General features: G+C 36.4%; 1 protein-coding gene across 3 annotated transcripts in view; it reads left to right on the forward strand.

Moving 5' to 3' along the window:
• The window catches only part of ctrip (E3 ubiquitin-protein ligase ctrip), a 155,084-nt gene that overhangs the window by 587 nt on the left and 134,218 nt on the right, over window positions 1-20,279 (forward strand). For all 3 annotated transcript variants that reach the window (XM_089092141.1, XM_089092143.1, XM_089092142.1), the window contains exons 2-3: window positions 16,008-16,100; window positions 19,553-19,974. In XM_089092141.1, coding sequence (XP_088948267.1) covers window positions 16,054-16,100; window positions 19,553-19,974 — 469 coding nt within the window. In that variant the 5' untranslated portion in view covers window positions 16,008-16,053. The remainder of the gene's footprint in view (window positions 1-16,007; window positions 16,101-19,552; window positions 19,975-20,279) is intronic.

Here is a 20,279-nt window from a genome sequence, read left to right on the forward strand (position 1 = left end):
GCATTGAATGGTGCATTCACTTTATTCCTAGCCTAACTCAACAATATGATTTGGTATATAGCCTATTTACCATTGATTAAAGGCCTAGTTTAGCTGTGCATGTTAAACAGTATCATTTCAATATTCTTACATTCCAGAATGAAACTTCAAAATTCTGGAAACTAGGCTACTTTAAAATTTCAAAAGTAGTCTTGTTGCTTCAATCATTCCTGAGTGCAGACTATTAAAGTTGATGGTAAAATTCTACTTTAGCTACTTTTGGTTATCTTGGAAAGGGGTTAGTTTAGGAAAATGAGACTTTTAGGGATGGGTCTACAGGCTAAAGTATGTCCTGGGAAGGTATTTGAAGTACTCACCTCCTTTCCTTCTTCCTCTAAAGGGTCCTCACCTCTGATGACCTTTAAAAATATGTTTGTTATAAAAGTGAAACCTTGCAAAATAGATCTTCTGCTTAAATGAAGTACAACAAAACCTTTGTTTTCAGCTCCACAATTTTGCTCAATCCCAATTTTCTAAGGTTTAAAGATATGCAAATACATTCCCTAAATTTTGAAAAAAAATATTGATATGGTATAAAATTCTACTCAAATAACAGTAATTATATTTTCAGAACTAAAGCCAGAGAAAAAGAAACATATCTGAAAATGAAGGTAAAATGTTGTTTTTGTCAAAATTTCAATATGTAGCATATACACCTGTCATGTAGGCAAATTTCAGAACCCTCTAGAGAGAGAGAAAGAGTAGAGAGGTACTTCAAAATACCTTCCCAGGACATAATTTAGCCTGTAGACATATCCCTAAAAAAGTTTATTTTCCTAACCTACCCCCTTTCCAAGATAGCCAAAAGTAGCTAAAGTAGAATTTTACCAACTTTACAAACAGATAAATACATAGCTTAAATTATCAGTGAATTTTTAGGAACCTAGTGCAACTTTTTTCCTGCTGCTTTTTTGCTGTTAAATTGATATGAAAAAAAGAGTGGTGCTATTCAAATTCATCAAATTAATTAATTTAGGGGTATATTTATCTATTTGAGGGGTAAAAGAATATGGTTCTTGCCATATTTCACTTTGCCATGTGTCAGCATATACTTTAGCTATTTTTGGTTATCTTGGAAAGGGATTAGGTTAGGAAAAAGAAACTTTCAGGAATAGGTCTACATGCTAATGTATGTCCTGGAAAAATATTTTGAAGTACCTAACTCCACTCCTTCTCCCTTTAGAGGGTCCTTAAATTTGCTTACATGACAGGTCTATACCTATTAAAATTTTGACAAAACAACATTTGGTGCTTATGCATTATAACTAAAACAGCACTATACACAAAAGAAGTCAAGTTTGGTAATGCTCATGAAATAAAATAAGATGATTATATAATAGTTTAGAAACAAATTTGGGCTATATATTTGCACATTAGGGGGGTGGGGGTAAGCATAGCATAAATTAAATACATAACCTAACCTAGGTACCTTCCCCCCCCCCCCCTAAACCTCAAAGAGCAATTGCTTAAATATTGTAAATTTGATTAGAAACTATGCTTTGCCATCAATTTATCTAGGAAATACCTGTTTGTCTGCTTTTGTGTCTGGTTTTCTTGTACAGTCTATAGTGCTGGTTTAGTTATAATGCATAAGTACCCCACATTTTACCTTAATTTTCAGTTATCAGTTTCTTTTTCTATGGCTTTAGTTCTGAAAATACAATTCCTGTTATTTGAGTTTAATTTTAAGCCATATCAATGTTTTCTTTCTTTCAAAATTTAGGTGATGTATTTACATATCTTTAAAACCTTATAAATTGGGATTCAGCTAAGTTGTGAAGCTGACAAAATTTTATTGTACTTCATTTAAGCAGAAGATCTATTTTGCATGGTTTCGCTTTTATAACAAACAGATTTTTAAAGGTCATCAAATTTCAGAACCCTCTAGAGAGAGGTCTTCATCTGACTCATCTTGGTCTTCTTCTGACTTGTGTGCAGAGAGGTGCTGTTCAGATTTTATTTTATTTATGTGCAGTGGCATTGTTTGACATTTGTATATCTAATCTATAATTTTGGTTTATAAATATGAACATGATGAATATTTTGGATATTGAACCTCTGCACTGCAGGTAGAGAATTTCTGTAGTTTTTACCCCAGGTGAAGATGGGTTGGTTGGGTTCAAGGTAGCCCTCCTCCCTATCACCCTAGTGCACAGCACCTAGTCTTTCCAAGTTAATTATGCCTAAATATGACTGTAATGAGTGTAGAAACCCAGCAACTAGTGGGACAGTTCAGTGCACCAAATGTGGTCAATAGTGGCATCCTAAGTGTGCAAGGATCATGCTTGGAGCAAGAGAAAAACAACTGGTATGGTTGTGCTTAAACTGTGACTTCCCTACTTCACCTTCAATTACCAGCAGTATGAAAATTCTGTGCAAAGTTATGCCTGGAGCAAGACCTAGATCCTTTGTCAAAAACACACCAAGGACTTCTAATCCCTAAAATAAGACAGTAACTAGGCCCAGCAGTAAGGATAAAACCCCATGCACAAATTTTTCTGAACACATTATTGAGATATCAGCTTTAACTAACAGATGTTCTGTTCTTGAGAATCAGCTCTCAGCTATTCAGAATGAGCTATTACCACTACAAAATGCCCACAAATCACTCCAATCTGATATACATTACCTCTAGAACTTAACTGACAAAAAACACCTTCTATTGACACCCTAATGATGCAGTTAAATCAGTTGCAAATCCTTTCTCCTGTGCCACCTTTGAAATTACACTTGTCTCCCTTTAGCTCTGGAATGCATAATTCTATGTAAGTCCCAAGAAATCAGATTTGTAACTCATTAAGTTATGTAAATATGCATACAAAAGTGCAACTAACAGATGTTCCATTTTTGAGAATTAACTCTTAGCTATTCAGAATCACCTATTACCACTACGAAATGCCCAAAAATCACTCCAATCTGATATACATTACCTCCAGAACTTAACTGACAAAAAATAGCTACTATTGACCCTCTACTGATGCAATTAAATCAGTTGTAAATCCTTTCTCCTGTGTCACCTGTGAAATTACGCTTGTCTCCCTTTAGCTCTGAAATGAATAATTCCCAAGTCCCCAAGTCCCAAGAAATCAGATTTGTAACTCATTAAGTGACATAGAAAGTGCATGCAGTGTGAGAATGATCCTTGATGACAAGATTCAGGAAAGTGTTAAATTAGCTGAAGTAAGTGTAACTGTCAAATATAAGTCTCATGCCCTCAACTGACTGAAGATGAACTGCTAATTGTTTTCAACAAAAATTTGTGTGCAAGTCCTTTACCAATAAAGTATGTAATATTATATGCTGGTTTTATGAGTGTGGTTTTTGTAGGAAAAAGAATTGTTGTCAGTATTTACATGCTTGTAGGCATTTTATCTCAGGATATTGCAAAAGTAATACCTATGTATTTGATTATCTTAATTTATGTGCAGATTTATCATGTGTTGACAGTGCTTGTAATTTGGTCCATGCTCCTAGGTCTTTGCTCCCTCTTAAGAATTTAAATTCATCAAAAAAAAGAAAAGCTACCCTGGCTATGGGCCAGGCTACTTCCCCATTGGTCCCAAGCCAGCATCAAGTGATCTTGGGCATAAACTTTCCAAGTCAATCCCTGGATTCGTTCCCTGGTCAGTCCTGGTACACAAACTTCCCTAGGCCTATTTTGGCAGCTTCATTTCAGTCTAGTAATCAACACAAATCTAGTGGTCAATTTTTATTGAATTTACCTAAAATGAAATTGCAATGGAAACTGGTGCTGGCAAAAGAAGCATCAGTTTACCCCTTTCATCTCTAACCAGTAGATCTTGACATCTCCAAAGTCCCTGGTACCCCCTTCTGGTCACCCTACTACCAGGCAAATTCATTTTGAGCCTACCCATAGTACCCCCATCATTAGTCCATATACCTCCTCACCCTCAAACTCCTTTTTCAAATTGTTTGCCAGACAAAACAGGTGTTTCTGTTACTCATAGTAGTAAACATAAGAATAATAAATTACATTTGCGATTTCCCTAGGTTGTTATCAAGTGATGCAGAAAGACTTAATTTTGAAGAGCTTATTGAGCTTGAAATTATGGCAAATAAGGGAGCATCAGATTTAATTTGTATAACCAGGTTCAGTCCTAAAACCTGGATACTCTGAAGATGACTTATTTTAATGAGTTTATTAAACATTACCTTTGTAAAGAGGGTGGAGGGATAATGATTGTTTGTTGTGATAATTTGTTGCCAAGGAAAGTAAATATTCCAGGAATAAATGAGTATGATTAAATAATTTGGATTAAAGTTAAACCAAAAGTTCTACCATGCCCATTAACTAATATCATTGTTGGTTCTTTTATGTTTCACCCAGACAGAAATTGGAGCAGCAGAAAGATTTCTTAGAAAAACTCCATGCATTGCTTGATTACATCCAATCTAAACATCCAATTGCTGGGATCCTACTTAGCAGTGGCAGAAATGAATTAAACATATGTCATCTTTGTTGGGAAGCTAGTTTAAAACAAATTGTTTATATTCCAACAACAAAAGATGGTACTTCCCTTGGAATTATTTTGTACAAACATGCATGAATTCTATCAAAGACCCAATTTCCTCCCCCCCCCCACTTGGTGGCAGTTACCATTTTATGCTTTTGCTAAATCCAATACAAGATCATATCTGCAAGTATAAATTTGATGTATTTACGTTTCAACCAATTACTGATAGCAGTCTTCTCAATTTTGGAACACAGCTTTCAGAAGAGCAATGGGAAGATGTATATTGTTGCCAACAAATCTAATAAGAAAGCCAAACTTTTCCAAGAAAAACTTATCAATGATTATTTACTCCATTTTCCAGAAATCAAAAAGAAAAGATGTTCTAATGATAAGCCATATATAAATGATGCAATAAAAATTTTAATCCAAAAAATAATTGAGACTGTTCTGCCAAGGAAAAACTGAAGAAGCTAACCTATTAAGGAAATCTATAAAAAAGCAGATTCGAAAAGCTTCAGCCCAGTATTACTGAAATAAAGTAAGTGAACTCTTTAAAGCACAACAAAAGCAGTGGTATAATACAGTCAAGAAAATCAGCAGTGAAAAAGTAAAAAAAAGTTGACTTTAATCTTAATGTCCCCCCCCCCAAAAAAAAAAAACTACTGCTAATTCACTAAATACACATCGCGCCGCTCTTGTACAAACCCTCCCTGCTCTCTCATGTAATATTCCATGCCCCCCAGCGCCAGACCGGTTTATCCCTGAAGTACAGACTGTTGATGTTAAGGCGAAAATACGTAAACTACAGAGAACTTCAGTATGCTCCCTTGATACTCCAATTGACTTAGTAAAGCATTTATGACAAGTTATCAAAACCTTTATCAAATTTTTTAAATATAATAACTAGATGTGGTTCAATCAATCATCAAATCAAAATCTCCTTTATTTCAAAATGCTTACATGGTTGGGCTGATTCTTGTCTTGTTTTGTCAAGACGATAGTAAATAATTCAAAAAGTCGACATAAGCAAAATACAATTTTCACATTCAGTGACACAGTCGAAACAAATACAATTTTTACAATGCTTATATGGTCAACAAAATTAAAAAGACAAAAATTAAAATAACATACATCTATGTATAAAATTAGGCATCTAAGTTATAAAGGCAAACAAACCCAGGCACAAAACTTGTTTCATATCTTGCATGGGTTTTAAATATTGGTTGTATTTTTGGTATAGGTTCAGCAACAGACCTTTGCGACCTTTGTCTACAAGGGGAGTAATTGAGAGGAATATATCATAGAGGTTGGGATTTTTCTAGATACCCTTTGTCTACTTGTGACCAAGTTGTTGCCTTCTTTTTTCCATGACAACAAGTTTAAATTCTTGGAAGAGCAATATATAGGGGACTTTATGAGATTTAGGTACAACAAGCAGGACATTGTAAACTTGTTCCAATGTCTCTAACTGGTCATGAGTAAGGGAGAAGTGCCATACTTGACACCCATATTGTAAGATATGTCTAATGAAACAAAGATAGAACCTCAGAAAATGCACGACAGGAACACCATAATGAGATAGCAACTTCATAGCCAAGATACCTATATTTCAGTGTTTGACTCTGCTTCCTACTTCTTTGTCCCACTTCATATCTAATGAAATATTGATGCCTAGCAGCTTAATTATGGTCACCATCTGCTGTTGGTGTAGTGGAGGATAATAGGTTGGTTTGGTCCTTAAGAATGAAATTGGAAGTACAATGGATTTGTCCATATTCACCACCATGTCATTACTGGCAGCCTGGTTCTTAATGCCATCGATGATACCATACGCGTTGCTTGGGAGTTCTTGTGGCAAATTTCAGGTAGTGATAGATCATTGACATACTTACATCTTTCAGGATAGGACTCTGCCAGCTTTTTGACCATGACAAGAAACAAAAGAGGACCAAGAATTGTTCTTTGTGGCACTCCACAGTAGATTTGAGCCTTGGTTGAGTACATGCTCTTGTATTTAGTGCTTTGCTGTTTGATCCAAGAGAAAGCTGGTAATGATTCAAACTAAGGCATTGGTGATATTATTCCTTGTAAGTAACTTTTTGATGAGTTTACTGTGGTTGGTCAGGTTGAAAGCTTTTCTGAGATCTATTGCTATGAGGTTTATCCATTAGCTGGGGTTGTCTGGGTTCTTGAGGATTTTTTCCAGGAGGCTTACCAAATAGTGAGCTGTTGAGGTCTTGGGAAGACTACCAAATTGCTTGGGATCCACCATGCAGATGGTTTTTTCCTTTAGCCAGGATGAGAGGAATTTCTTGTAGACTTTGCTAAATACTGGTGTAAGAATGATTGGCCAAACTCCAGTAAAGTCATTAGGTGCGTCTTTTCTGGGTATGGGTGTCACAAGTTGCCATAAATGGTGATGTGGTTTAATAAATTTGAAAGTGGTTGACTAAGTTCATCGGGGAATGCTTTTATGATTTGGATTGGGATATCAATGGGCATGATGCTTGTTTGTTTTAGACTTCTACGTTTATTCACCATTCTGGCTGTTACAATTGGGAAGTCCTGATAGTCTGGAGGTGGCTGTGGTATCTCGTCTGGGGACAAGGGAGGAAGGTTTTGTACAATACTAGGTGGGTGTTAAGTTGGTTGGTCAATTTGGTACCTGTATCATCCAAGTTGAAATCAACACACTTAGTTTCTTGTCCTATGAGTTTTTTAACTTCTTGATACCACTGTTTGGGTTTGGATTGGAACAAATCATTTACTTTTCCTTGATAGTAGTCTTTTGCCACCTGGCGTGTCAGTTTGTGAGTTTTGGTCCTCAAAAGAATAGCTTGTTGGCGTTTCCCTTCTTTGAGCAATCTTTGTTTCTCAGCTATCTGCTTTTTAACATCCTTCAAAATGTATGGACGGTTGGCAGAGAAGGACTTGATTTTTCTTTTGGGGAAGTAACTGCAAATTTTTTCTAGTAGAATATTTTGAAGAGTTTCTGTCCAAAATCAAAACAAAACGGTATCAGTGATTAGTTGGTTGGTTGTCTCTTTTGTTGTGTACGTTATTTTCATGCTGTTCAATGGGTTTAGCTCAATTGAGAAATGGTAACTGCCACCCAGGGACATTTTGTAGCAACATTTTGTCTGTGGGACTTTTGTAATATTTGTAGCAATTATGTCTAATGATGTTCCTCTTTTTGTAGTATGGAAATTGGAAAAAGGGTTGTTACCGTTTGGCAGTTGGACGAACTTGCTGGCATGAGATCTATTTTTGAAATTTGTAATGCAATGGAGACTGGAGTTTTAGATTGTTCTTTCTCTCACGTTCGTGTTTCAGACACGCAATTTCGTGATCTCTTTACCACATATTTCTATTTTAAGATCATATATCACTTTATCGGTTTGTTTGTCAATGCTTTTTAGCTTTTCAGTCAGAAGCTGAATTTCAGCATTCTGCTGGGTTAATTTGGTCATTAATCTGATCAAGTTCATAAACATAACTAGAGCAGTTTTTGCACAAGTATGGTTCAGTAAATTCTGTGCTTCAGTTTGGGTTGCAGCCAAACAGTTTGGGTTGCGTTGATAGCACAAAGCAGGAAATAGGAGCTGTTTTAGGTGTCTCAGTTCTATTCAGCAAGTTAGCCTCATTACTTATAGGGAAATAAAGCCTGATTGGTGAGCAAAGTTTACTAATTTTCCCTTGCTCCTTAATTTCGAATAAGTGAGACGCCTCTAATTTCTTGGGATCCCTGAGTTTGGTGGACTTCACTAAGGATGGGGAAAGAGTAAGACTTGAAATCTCTTAAGGGCTTGCTGGAACTTGTCTCAACTGGGATAACTGGTGATGGAGCTTGGGTAGAGCTGGGGTAATAGGTGCAATATTTAAAAAAACACCAAGTAGTGTTTTCTAACCTTTGTTGCAGTGCAATATCAGCACATTTGGGGCGCAGCCACTGATTGCATTTCCTATATTGAACTGTACCTCTACTGGCTCTTTCTTTGCATTCAGCGAAGAAGAACTTCATATCCAGAATGGTATTCAAAGTTTTTCAAAATATTCAAAGTTTATTCATAGATAGTAACGGGACTCAGAGTGTAATTCAACAATTAAAATCTTCAACCAGAAACCCAACTGGCTAGGCTAGGTAAGGCACTGATACTTCCTACAGAGCCATTATTAGCCATTTATAACCGCTTAAAATGTCTTCCTGCTAATTCACAAAAGCTAATAATATGTATTGAAAGAAAGGTATATCTGCCCGGTATAGGCTATCAGTAATAATATCCAGTTCCCAAGGAAATTCTCAATCAAGTAGCAAAACTAAAATAATCTGCTTGTTCAAATTTTAATCCTGTGGTATACTGAATTAATTAATCATCGATATATTAGTTTTAGGTTGGGAAGGGACTCTGAATCAAGACTGCATTCCCTAAGTGCTAGAAAAAAGGATACATTATACCCATACAGAAGAAAGGTGTTAGTTTAGATTTTTATGGAGTCCAACCAAATTACCTTAACACCAATATTCTCTAAACTGTATGAGAGCTTGGCAGCAGATTGGCTTAAAAAGACAATCCTTGAACTTATTGATGAACAACAATTCGGAATCGTGAAAGGCTTACCGATGATTCATTGATAAGCCTTCTAGATTCATGGTTAGGAATGACAAAGATGGATTGAGGAATGACAAAGATGACCTATACACTCCAACTGTCTCAAGTCTGAAGAAGACGAAACATCTTTATAAACTTTCTCCACTAGTGTATAAATGTGACAAAGAGAATATTGAAAACCATTTAGTGATGATGCCTCTTGCTCAATAAACTCAAAAAAAAAGGATGGTCACTATATTAGAAGGGTTTTGAACCTCAAGAAAGTGAAGCTCAGAAGAAGACATCAATGACCTCCTTGATGGGCAGCGTTATCCCTCTACAAACTATGAAAACATCTTAAGAGTATTATTCATGGTACCATCAAACCCATAGATCAAGTAAAACAGGCGGCAGACCCTCTTGTAAGTTCTGAGTTGTTTTCATTCATAAAATTTCCAAACTTGATGAGAATGACAACACTAACATACAAAGGAAGTTGGAAATTCTCATGGAAGACAGTCAAACAATAGGACAGGACCAACTGCTATGCAAGAACTAGGGGTTACAGTACAGACACCTTCAAGCAGTGCCCCTAAATGTGCTGGGTGTTTTGCAGTTGCTGGGAGGAGAGGTTTTGGTCTTGGAATGTAATTAAGCATAGGATTTTGATAAATATGTACTATATTTGAAGCCAAACCCCAATTTTTCCCTTGATGTACTGGCATTGAACTGGGGAAGCTGTGACTTTCTGGGCTTTTTCAAAAAAGTGAGCTTTCTGGCTCAGTTGATAGTCAAATATGATCCCTAGGAACTTCACCTGCTTTTTCAGGAACATAGGCTAATCTTACATTTTTAGAGTGAAAGGAGCTTGCCATTTCATCTTCTTGTAAGAACTCCTATTGGACAGATGCTAGTTGGAATTTTTGATTTTGTGTCCAAATTTTGATTTAATTCAACAGATGTCCCAATTCAAATAAGGTCCCTGAAAGTTTTCCTCTCAGTTGGGATGCTGGGTTATCAGCATGTGTCCAGTATATCCAGAATGTTGTTTGGTAACTTCAAAAGACTTCACCACAAGATTCCACTTATAAGGGGAGCCCACCCCACCTAAAGGGAGCCTTTTTGAATAGTTTTTCTGTTATTTTTTTTTCTGAAAATTTTCAAGAACCTATGTAATAGTAGCCACTCCAGTTTCCAAAAAGGAAAATATTTCTTAATAATCACCAGTTTGGGTACATACCAGGGTAGGCCTACTGGGGTATGCTTCACAATGTTGAGTTATGGATAAACAAAGCCTTGAATTCTCGCCTACTACATGCAGCAGTTCTGTTTGATATTAGGAAAACATTTGATAGCATATTTCATTCAATTCTTGCTGCAAACTGGAAAATGCAAGAAAAGAGGCAAAGTTCTCTATTGGTCCATATCATATCTGAAAGACTTTATGTCTTTATATGGAATCTTTATGTGGAAGAAGATCCAAGAAACAATGTACTTGTCAATTGTGATGTCCCCTAGGGTTTAAAATTAGGACTACGGCTGTTTCTGGTCCACATTAATAATTGCTGTTGACTGTTGAGCCTGAATTGCAGAAATCTTTGCTGCTGCAACTTATGCTTTGGGGAAGAACTTCTCTAGCCCAGCGATGAAGATAATGGTATTTGGCTGCTGTGAAAACCATAAGACAACAATCATGGCCAATTTTAGGGATGCTCAAGGAGAGGCATATCTCTGGATGGTTGCAACTAATTAATGTTGAAAAATGTTATTTTATTGCTTCCCTTGGTCAGGGGTGTCCATCAAAGTAGAAAAGGTGGCTATGAGTCTGGAGAGCTTGCAGTTAAACAAATTCCACGAAACGTCTGAGTCTCAAATGCCTGGTGAGGCAAAAAGTGCCCGGTGAGGCCGAAAATTCCTGGTTCTGGTACATCCCAAAATCAGTCCGATAGAACTGAAGCTATCCCAAAATCTTGGAATAATGAAAAAACTGAAGAACACATTGCAGCAGAAAATGCTGGCCCTCTTGTAAAACACTTTTATAAAGCCCCATTTCGAATATTGTGCATTGATCTGGCATAGATCAGCTGTAATAGGTTAAATAGGGGGAGAGCTAAGCGCACTTCGACATTCCAGGAGAAGCCTGGGATGTATCCAGTCTGATCCTTTAGACATCAAGTCAGTATATTATCAAAAACATTTGTTCATTAACTGACAGCTACCTTAGGCATTGGTCTAGTTATTGGATATTATGTCGCTTCAGGGACAGTTTTGCCCAAGAGCAAGCAAACTGAGAATTCTATGTACTAGCCTTGTCTATTGGTGATGAATGAGTCATACTGTTATATATACGGTAACGGTGTGACTGGTGTGATGGCTTGAACTCCTAGCAGAAATATGTTTCCAAAAAGATAAATATCAGAGGCAAGCCTTTTCTCATATTTGGATTTCAGTTTCCAAATAACGCTAGAAATAAGGTTTCAAGCTTTTGTGTATTTTAGCTGATTGTCCTGGGTCTTTTTCTTGTTGTATTTTTTCCAGATTTTGACTTTCTTGTTGATTAGTCTTTTTGCTTCTCTTGTGGGGAATGGAACTGTTTTGAGTTACTTTCGAAAGGTGACATGAGAGTGCTTTTTATTTGCAGATAGGATGATTTCTTTCAAGTTCAACCATGATTTATTTGTATCATTCATAATGAGCTTTGGCCAATTAATTGATGCAAGCTTTTGTTGTATGGTTTGATAGTCAATTAGAGTCTGAGTGCATTGCTGAGGCTGAGGACGACTATTCAGAGATAATACAGAAAAGATAACTAAATAGCCACTCTTGACAATGGTAGGGGAAAATCATTTTTATTAGAGATTCAGGATTACTTAGAATTACAAGGTCCAACAAGGAAGGATTCTAGTCAACTGTATATACTATTGGCTGATCAACCATTTGAGGAAGAAAATTATTAAATAAATAGGACAAAAAAGGAGAATCTACAGTGCTAGTTCGTCACGCTAGTTCTAGGAAGTGCTAGTGTGGTCATCAGTTGACTGGATTGTGTGGAAGTTGAAGTCACTAGCGATTATTAAATCAGTATGATTCTTCAGTGACGCTGCGGAGACCATTTCATCAATCATGTTTATCCATCATGTGATTGGATAGTTGCCTGAGTAGCTAGCTCAAAGCATAGCCCAAAGCTATGTTCCCTTTGTAAACAGCAGCCTCAGAAACAGGTGAGACGAAGTTTTATCCCCTGTACCCTTTCCCTCAAAGCTTCGTCGTGATATAGGACCGTTCATGGCTTGCTTTTACCTCAGCAACGTTCTTCGCACATTACCTCAGTGGTAAACATTAGGTCAAGAACTGCCCAAAAGTGGTGGAGTGGTTTAACATAGCTGCTGAAGCTCCTCATTTAGGGACATGAGGGTAGACTCGGCCATAGGCGACTAGTTAGGAATCCTCTGATGAGTCCATGCTTGTATTCTGACTTCCATTGTCCTCTACCATTTTAGCTCCAGACTCAGAGGTTCACCAAGGAAAATTTTACAGTCTCCAAAATCAAAATCCTATGCTTAATTATATTCCGAGACCAAACCCTCTCCTCCCAGCAACTGCAAAACACCCAGCACATTTAGGGGCACTGCTTAAAGGTGTCTGTACTGTAACCCCTAGTTCTTGCATAGTAGTTGGTCCTGTCCTGTTGTTTGACTGTCTTCCATGAGAATTTCCAACTTCCTTTGTATGTTAGTGTTGTCATTCTCATCGATGAGTTTGGACATCTCATGGATGAAAACAACTCAAAACTTACAAGAGGGTCGCCGCCTGTTTTACTTGATCTGTGGGTTTGATGGTACCATGAATAATACTCTTAAGATGTTTTCATAGTTTGTGGAGGGATAACGCTGCCCATCAAGGAGGTCATTGATGTCTCCTTCAGAGCTTCACTTTCTTGGGGTTTAAAACCCTTCTAAATAGTGACCATCCTTTTTTTTTAGTTTATTGAGTAAGCGGCATCTTCACTAAATGGTTTTCAATATTCTCTTTGTCACATTTATACACTAGTGAAGAAAGTTTATAAAGATGTTTCGTCTTCTTCGGAGATGTTTGAAAGTTTATAAAGATGTTTCGTCTTCTTCGGACTTGAGACAGTTGGAATGTTTTGGTCATCTTTTTCATTCCTGTGTAAAAAATCTTTTTAGAATGAGTTATCCTCCTCGCCACTACGACTTGGCTGTACATAGTTTTCATCACTCTCCTTTAAGAGCTGTTAAATTCCGTTGCTTATTCAATCTGCCTTTTCTATCCATCTCTTGTCAAGCCTAAATAAAAAAAAAAAAAAAAACATTTGAGTGTGTTTGATTAAAAAAATTTTATCCTACCTACGAAACATAAAAATAATGGAGCAATAAACGGGAAAAACGCTTACATTAGGTCTAACAAATCTACAAAGCAGATTTTACATGTAAGTTGCTTTTTTTAAATCAACAATTCAATTTAGACAACTCAACATAAAAAAAAACCCAGAAAAAACAGCTTAATTATTATTCAAATAAGATTAATAAGCAATTGGTGATTTCCTGTTCAAAAATTCACTTAGCTTTGGACTGGATTTCTAGATATGCTATGCTATGCAAGTTGTATGTCCATAGTGGTATGTGGAGAAAATGTTTGGAAAACAGAAAAATATGGAATAGAATTTGGCTTTATTGGTTGTAGTGAATATGTCTAAATAAGCCACAATATGCAAGATATGAGGCAGAAAAAAAGGGTTGTAAAAAACATTACAACAACGGTTATGACAAAGTTTCTTAAAACTATTGGAACATTGGAGGCAATAGTTCCATGAGAAATATGAGCAATCAGAAGTCTGCAATTGTGGTAGACAGAAAGTAGGGAGGCATATGGGTGAAATACCGTCAACTTTCTGAATTATAGAGGTACCAAGGGGTATAACTTGTAATGAGTAACTGTCATGGAAATTAACTTGACCATCTTCTGATTTTTGAAGAGAATTTGAGACCTAGCCTAAATTATAGTATTCATCATAGAGGATGGAAAACATTTGGGAAAAGTGCTTAATAGCCTAACTTTGGCTAAGAATATCATCAGTATATTGGGAAAAATGGGTTGATACCATAATGAATACAAGATGTGCCGTATATGTCCTTTGTGCCCAAGACATAATTGTTCAACAGATTATGAGAAGTGACAGCCCCTGCCCAGCTCCTTTACAAACTAGAGTATATCTTTAATGTGCAACGGGGGGACGGGGGGGGGGCTCATGCTGGATTTAGGAATATTAGTGTCAATATTAAGACTCAACTAGGCTACAGTACATATTTCTAAGCGGTCTAATGATTGAAGGAGTTAAGACCTTTTCCACAGTTTTTAGCCTCAATGGGATGTAAGTAAGGGAATCAAATTATGCTTCCCGTTGTTTCTTCAGTTTTTCTCCAACTCATTCATGAGTAGGCCTAATAATTCAGAAACTTTTATAGGTGTTGCAGGATCAGCAATAGTGCAGAAGGAAATTCATTAGAATACAGATTTATCCCTTTTGGGAGGGGGTGCGGGGGGGTGTGTGGAAATAAGATTTCTTATGAAAAACGTTCAAGATATAACTCCCTGATAATCTGATCGGAAGGACCGAATGCTCTTTCAAGGCACAATCACTGTGTGTAGATGCAGACTGCTTACTTTGTCAATGTTGTAGGACTTTTAAAAGAAAAGAAGCAGCTATAAAACTAGTTCCTTCAAAATGAACAGGAATCAAGTTCCTGTTCAAATTGTGTAGAATAGAAGTAGGTGTAGAGAATTAAGACTCAAAGTGAACAAACCACTTATTTGTAGGGATTTCTGTTGCAGAATTAACCTGCAGAAGTCATTGTGTAACTAAAAAATAACCATATACTATAAGTCTCATACACTCCAAACAAGGACCAGTTGGTTGGAAATCAAAACACCCTGCGTGGTCAATAGCATGCGTGGTCAATAACAGTCATATTCGTTTATTTTTTTTTTAAACTTCCGTAGAAAAGTTAAAAAGGCAGTTTTATTATTATTTACAGGAAACCTTACTAAAAGTCTTTATTTATTCAGCAAATACCTTTTTATCTCTTTAACTGAAGTGCAAATGGCAATATCTGACCCATCACCCTTTACTGGGAGAGTTGTGTGAAAATTGGCATTTTGTAAGCTAAAAAGTTTGTCTGGCAGGAGACTTGATCAGCTTAATGTTCTGGATATCCCTGGATCTGCAAGGAATCTCTAATTGGATTAAATGTTATGTTTTCCTCTGTTGGACATCGCCTTACAGTCAGAATATCAGAGTCAATGCAGAAGTGTTGACTAAATAAAGAGCAATGTTTGTTACATGTATTTTTTCCCCAGCTATATAGAACGGAAGAGATGGCTATAGAAACTTGGATGCCGCAAGTTGAGAGGAGAATCATTTGAATTGGACTGATTTTTAAGGTCAGAAGGTCCTTAAGATCTCTGAAAAGGCCTCTTTTTAAGGTCAGAAAGTTATTAGAGGGCAGGTAGCCTCCTGTGTCCTTTTTATCTCTAGGCCCCCAATAACCCCCAGTATTATCATATTGAAGTTTTTAGATTGAATTTGCTAAGAATGATCGAAATGTGAAACATGTGCCTTAAAGAGGGGGGGTGAGCATGATTCTCACAGCCCCAAGGACAAGAGCCCAAAGTCATACAATTAGTCTATTCTTAATAGATTCATTTAGTAGAGTACATAATGCATAAAATATAGATTGTGTTTTATAAAATATGATATTTACGAAAAAAATAAATTAAGATTGACAACATCAAAGAGTAAAACTTATAAGGGTGAATTTACACATGTCTTTTTTTCCTTTGTCAAAAGTGTTTTATTTATTATTACTGATTTATTTTTTTCTAGTTGAAAAGTATTTATGGTATGCCATTGCTGTTTGTCCTAATCCTCAATGGAACAGATTGGCATTGATAATGCTGAATCTAGCTCAAAATCAAGGTAAGTTCTTATTGTTTAATTTTCTTTCTTTTATAGTAGAGTAAGATCCCCCAGTACCCAGACAGTGTTCTTAGATAAAAATCTTAATTAAAATACGTCTTTCCTAAACATGGACAACATACCCCTAATTTTAGACATGATATGTATAGGTTTAAATAGCTAACTAGGACTAGACTTGTTGGGATAAGCTGACTACGATCTTTGAAAGCTTATGGTATTTCATCATTTCTGTTTAGACAAAAATTATCCGTACAGTATAACTTAATTAAATACAATCATTCTGCTTCACAACACTTGTCTTAAATTAAATCTGTTCAAGAATGAATCTGTCAGTGATTTAGAAACTTTGTTCAAACCAAGGGCGAATCTCTAGCATTTTATTGGGGGGGGGGGAAGAGTGGTCCATATCTGGATAGTCAAAGGGCATGGGATGTATAATATTTTTTCTCCACATTGTTGGGGGGGGGCAACTTCCCCCCTTGCCACCGCCAAACGACGCCCCTGGTTCCAACTTCAAGATCCTTTGTCCAAAATTGGACAGCATTTTCCAAGATTAGGATCAAGTATTAAATGTATGTCCAAGATTAGACTCCACTGTTGTCTATCAGTGTATTTGATTTTGTATGTGTTTTGTAGGATGTTCAAGTTAGTCACACATTTATTAAGAAGATTTCAGCAAATCAAATGGTGAAACAATCCAATTTCTAGTGGTCTGTTATAGATTTCATAATGATTTAACTGTTGAAATGGCGATTAGCTGTCTGGCTGCCAATGCCGTAATTTCTTCAAAGTCCTGGGGGGGGGGGCGAGTTGGAGCCGATCTATCCGAATCACGTGAAAATGAGAGTGGAAAACAAGAAATGAGCCATATAATTCTATAAAGGCAAAGGTATACTAAAGAAAACATCTGTTTCAATGGATACTTGAATTGAGTATGCCTGTCTTATTTTTGACAAGATTTTTGAAGACGCTAAATTTCAACTAGGGGGGGGCGAACTGGGGTCTGGGGCAGTTCCTCCCCTCTGACTTATAGCAAATTACGCCCCTGATGACTATTGATATATTGCCCTGTTTTTAAATGCAAAGGTAGTTTGAAATCTTCCATCCAACCAATATGTAAGACTCAGTCTGGCCACATATTCATATTTACACATTTATCTGGCATGGAATCTGGGCAGGGGTAACTCATAAGGTTGTGTGTCGCACAGTGTAGGTTTTAAAGGAGAATAGGAAAATGTTTTTTTCTTCTTACTTTTATAACAGTTGTTCGGAAAAGAAGTTTTTTAAACTAAGAATATGATACAAATAACTTAAATATCAAGAGTTCTGTTTTTCTCATATTCAAACTGTTTGTGATAACGAACTGTAAAGCGACTCGGCTCAAAAGTAACTGAAAATCTGAAAAAGAGAATTTGATAACAATAGATACATCAAAGGAATTGGCTATTTATGTTGATTCCGAATATGTAAAGATCATTAAGTTTAATGAACCCCATCAAAAGCTACTAGTATGAGAAAATTTACCTGATTTTTGAAAAAGAGGGAAACTCCCCCAAAAAACCAAGTGATTTTAACGAATCATATCATCAGATTCAGTATATCAGAGAACCTTACTGTAGAGGTTTCAAGGTCCTGTCTACAAAAATGTGGAATTTTGTATTTTTTGGCAGAAGAAAGATCATGGATGGAGTTTATTTGTTCGTTTTTATTTTTATTTTCACCAGGGATGATCGTGTCAAACCAATGACCCTAAAAGATCGGGAGAGAGGTCGTTCGAATGGAAGGCAAAAGTTTTAGTGCGTTTTTAAGTGACCAAAAAGATTGGAGGGCACCTAGCCACCCTCCCTCGCTCTTTTTTCTCACAAAGACATTCAATCAAAATTTTAAGATATCCATTTAGTTCAGCATAGTTGAAAGGTCAAATAACTGCTTTTGGTGATGACAGGATCATCAGGGATGACAATTTCCAGGGACTATTCCCTGGGAAATTGGGAAATGTGCGAACATTCTTTGGAATAATATTCTGAGGGGAGGGTGATTTTCCACGAGGAGAATTGGCGTGGGGAGGAAAGTTTCCGGGTGAATTTTACAGAAGAAATGTTACACGGGGGAGGCGGAGGAAGGGGTTTCCTGGCATGATTTGAAAAACAGTCAGAAGTTAAATGAAAAAAAAGTTTTTTCAACTGCAAGTAAGGAGCAACGTTAAAACTTAAGATGAACCGTAATTATTCTATATGAGGGGTGCTGTCCCTTCCTCAATCCTCTCTCTTTACGCTAAACTTTCACTTTTTGTCCCAATTCTTTAGGAAAGACCCCTCAAACATAGTTGACTTTGTATGAGAAGTATTTTTAAGGAGCTTTGAGACTTTTTTATGTTCGTTTTAAGTTTTAGTGTTGCTATCTAAATTAGTTGAAAAACTTGTTTTTTTTAATTCAAATTTTGTAAGCGAGAAAAGAGAATACAAAGCATTTGGAACAAAACAAGTTTTAAATATATAAGCTTGAAAAATGCATGGTAAGCAATTTTTGTAGCTCTGAAAGTTGAAAGGGTAATTTTGGCTGTAGTAATTCAAAAGACCAAAATACCCCTTCTGGTGGTGCCCATATTTAGTTGTCATCTGTCAAATTAGGCTTCCTTTTCAGTCTCAGCGGGTTCCAGCATGGACTATACGCGTCCGGCACTGCAGAAGTTGTCACAAGGTGATTTTTAGAAACCAATCATGGGGTTGAAACTCTTTGCTGAAAACGCTTTCTGTTAGGAGGACTGGGAATAGATTAGAGATTTTAAATTTACGTAATAGGAACTAGTGGACTAGGCATGGCAATGAATTACTTGATTATGAGGGTTATCAATGACTGTGCTGCATTGTTGAAAATACAGTCATTTTTGATTTGAACATGATTTATCGGTTCAGATTTTTTTTTTAATTGTATGATGATGATGGCAAACTGGATTTACACTGTTTTGACAACAGTTGCTTTGTGCGTATCTAAGCTTTGTCTTTTCTTTCTTTTGTCAAATGAGTACTTAGACCCAATAACTTTTTTTAGAGCATCGGCTGTTTTCAATAGAAAAAATAGGTATGTGGCTTATAAACATAGAGCTGAATTTCAAGAAGGAGTTTGAGATTGCTTGGGTTCAAATGCGCCGCTTTTGGCTTTCAGATCATGCAAGCTGAAAATCCTTGTTGGACGCTAATTTCAACAGGGTCTTGTAACGGGCTCACCTTTCTACCCAAATGCATCAATGAAGCCTCTACTTTAGATATTAGCAGGTACGATTATCTCAGACAATAAAAGTTTCAGTAAATCTCAGTTTGACTATCTGGATTATTTTTTATTGTGTACAAGTCAATGACTTTGGTTTTAATAAAGTTTGATGGATCTTTAGTTCTTCAATGGATAAATCTATTCCTGACCTTGATTGTCATTTTTTTTTTCTCCTTTTGCAGGAAACACAAGCGAGCAAAACTGATCACTGTGAGTACTCAAGAAGAAGCGCCTTCTAGCTCTCACAATCAAGCCGAGGGAAATTCTGTGTCAAAAAAAAGACACATTGCATCTAAGAAAAAAGGACAAGGTGAAATAATTTCTAAAGGTAGTGAATCTAGAAGAGAGCCAAGGATAGGTTTTCGGGATATTGCCAAAGGAAGTTCAAGTGTCGAGTTAGTGAATCCTGGTGGTTCTAGTATACCTGTGACTGAATCAACAACCTCACAAGTCACCCCTGCTGCTTCGTCTGCTAAACAAGGCAGGAGTTCGGTTGTTTTACGAAATCGAGTATCTAAAAAACAGGATTATCTGGAAGGCAGTAGTACAGGTGTATCTCAAAGCTCTTCTGCTTTCAAAACAGCCAGTTCCTCTGGTAATCCCGGTAAATTATTTTCCCTTACATTTTGTGCTTTTATGTTTCATTTAGTTTCTTCTCTTTTCTCAGCTGCAATGTTCTAGCAAATGTTTTATTTATTTTTTATTTGTTCTATTATTCATCATGTTCTTTTATTATGTCTTATTTTTTATATTATGTTTTTGTTTCGTGTTTTGTTGTATCTTCTTAATAAGTACAGTCGAGTTTTAAAAGGCGAATTAATCTGACCTCTTTAGCAGTTTCTGCACGACAAAAAGATAACTTGATATTTGGAGTAATATTTGTATCCCATATGATATTCAGTTTGTTGT

Source organism: Artemia sp. Qi Xiang Cuo, chromosome 7, assembly GCF_049724085.1.
Source record: "Artemia sp. Qi Xiang Cuo chromosome 7, ASM4972408v1, whole genome shotgun sequence".
Taxonomy (NCBI): Eukaryota; Metazoa; Arthropoda; class Branchiopoda; order Anostraca; family Artemiidae; genus Artemia; species Artemia sp. Qi Xiang Cuo.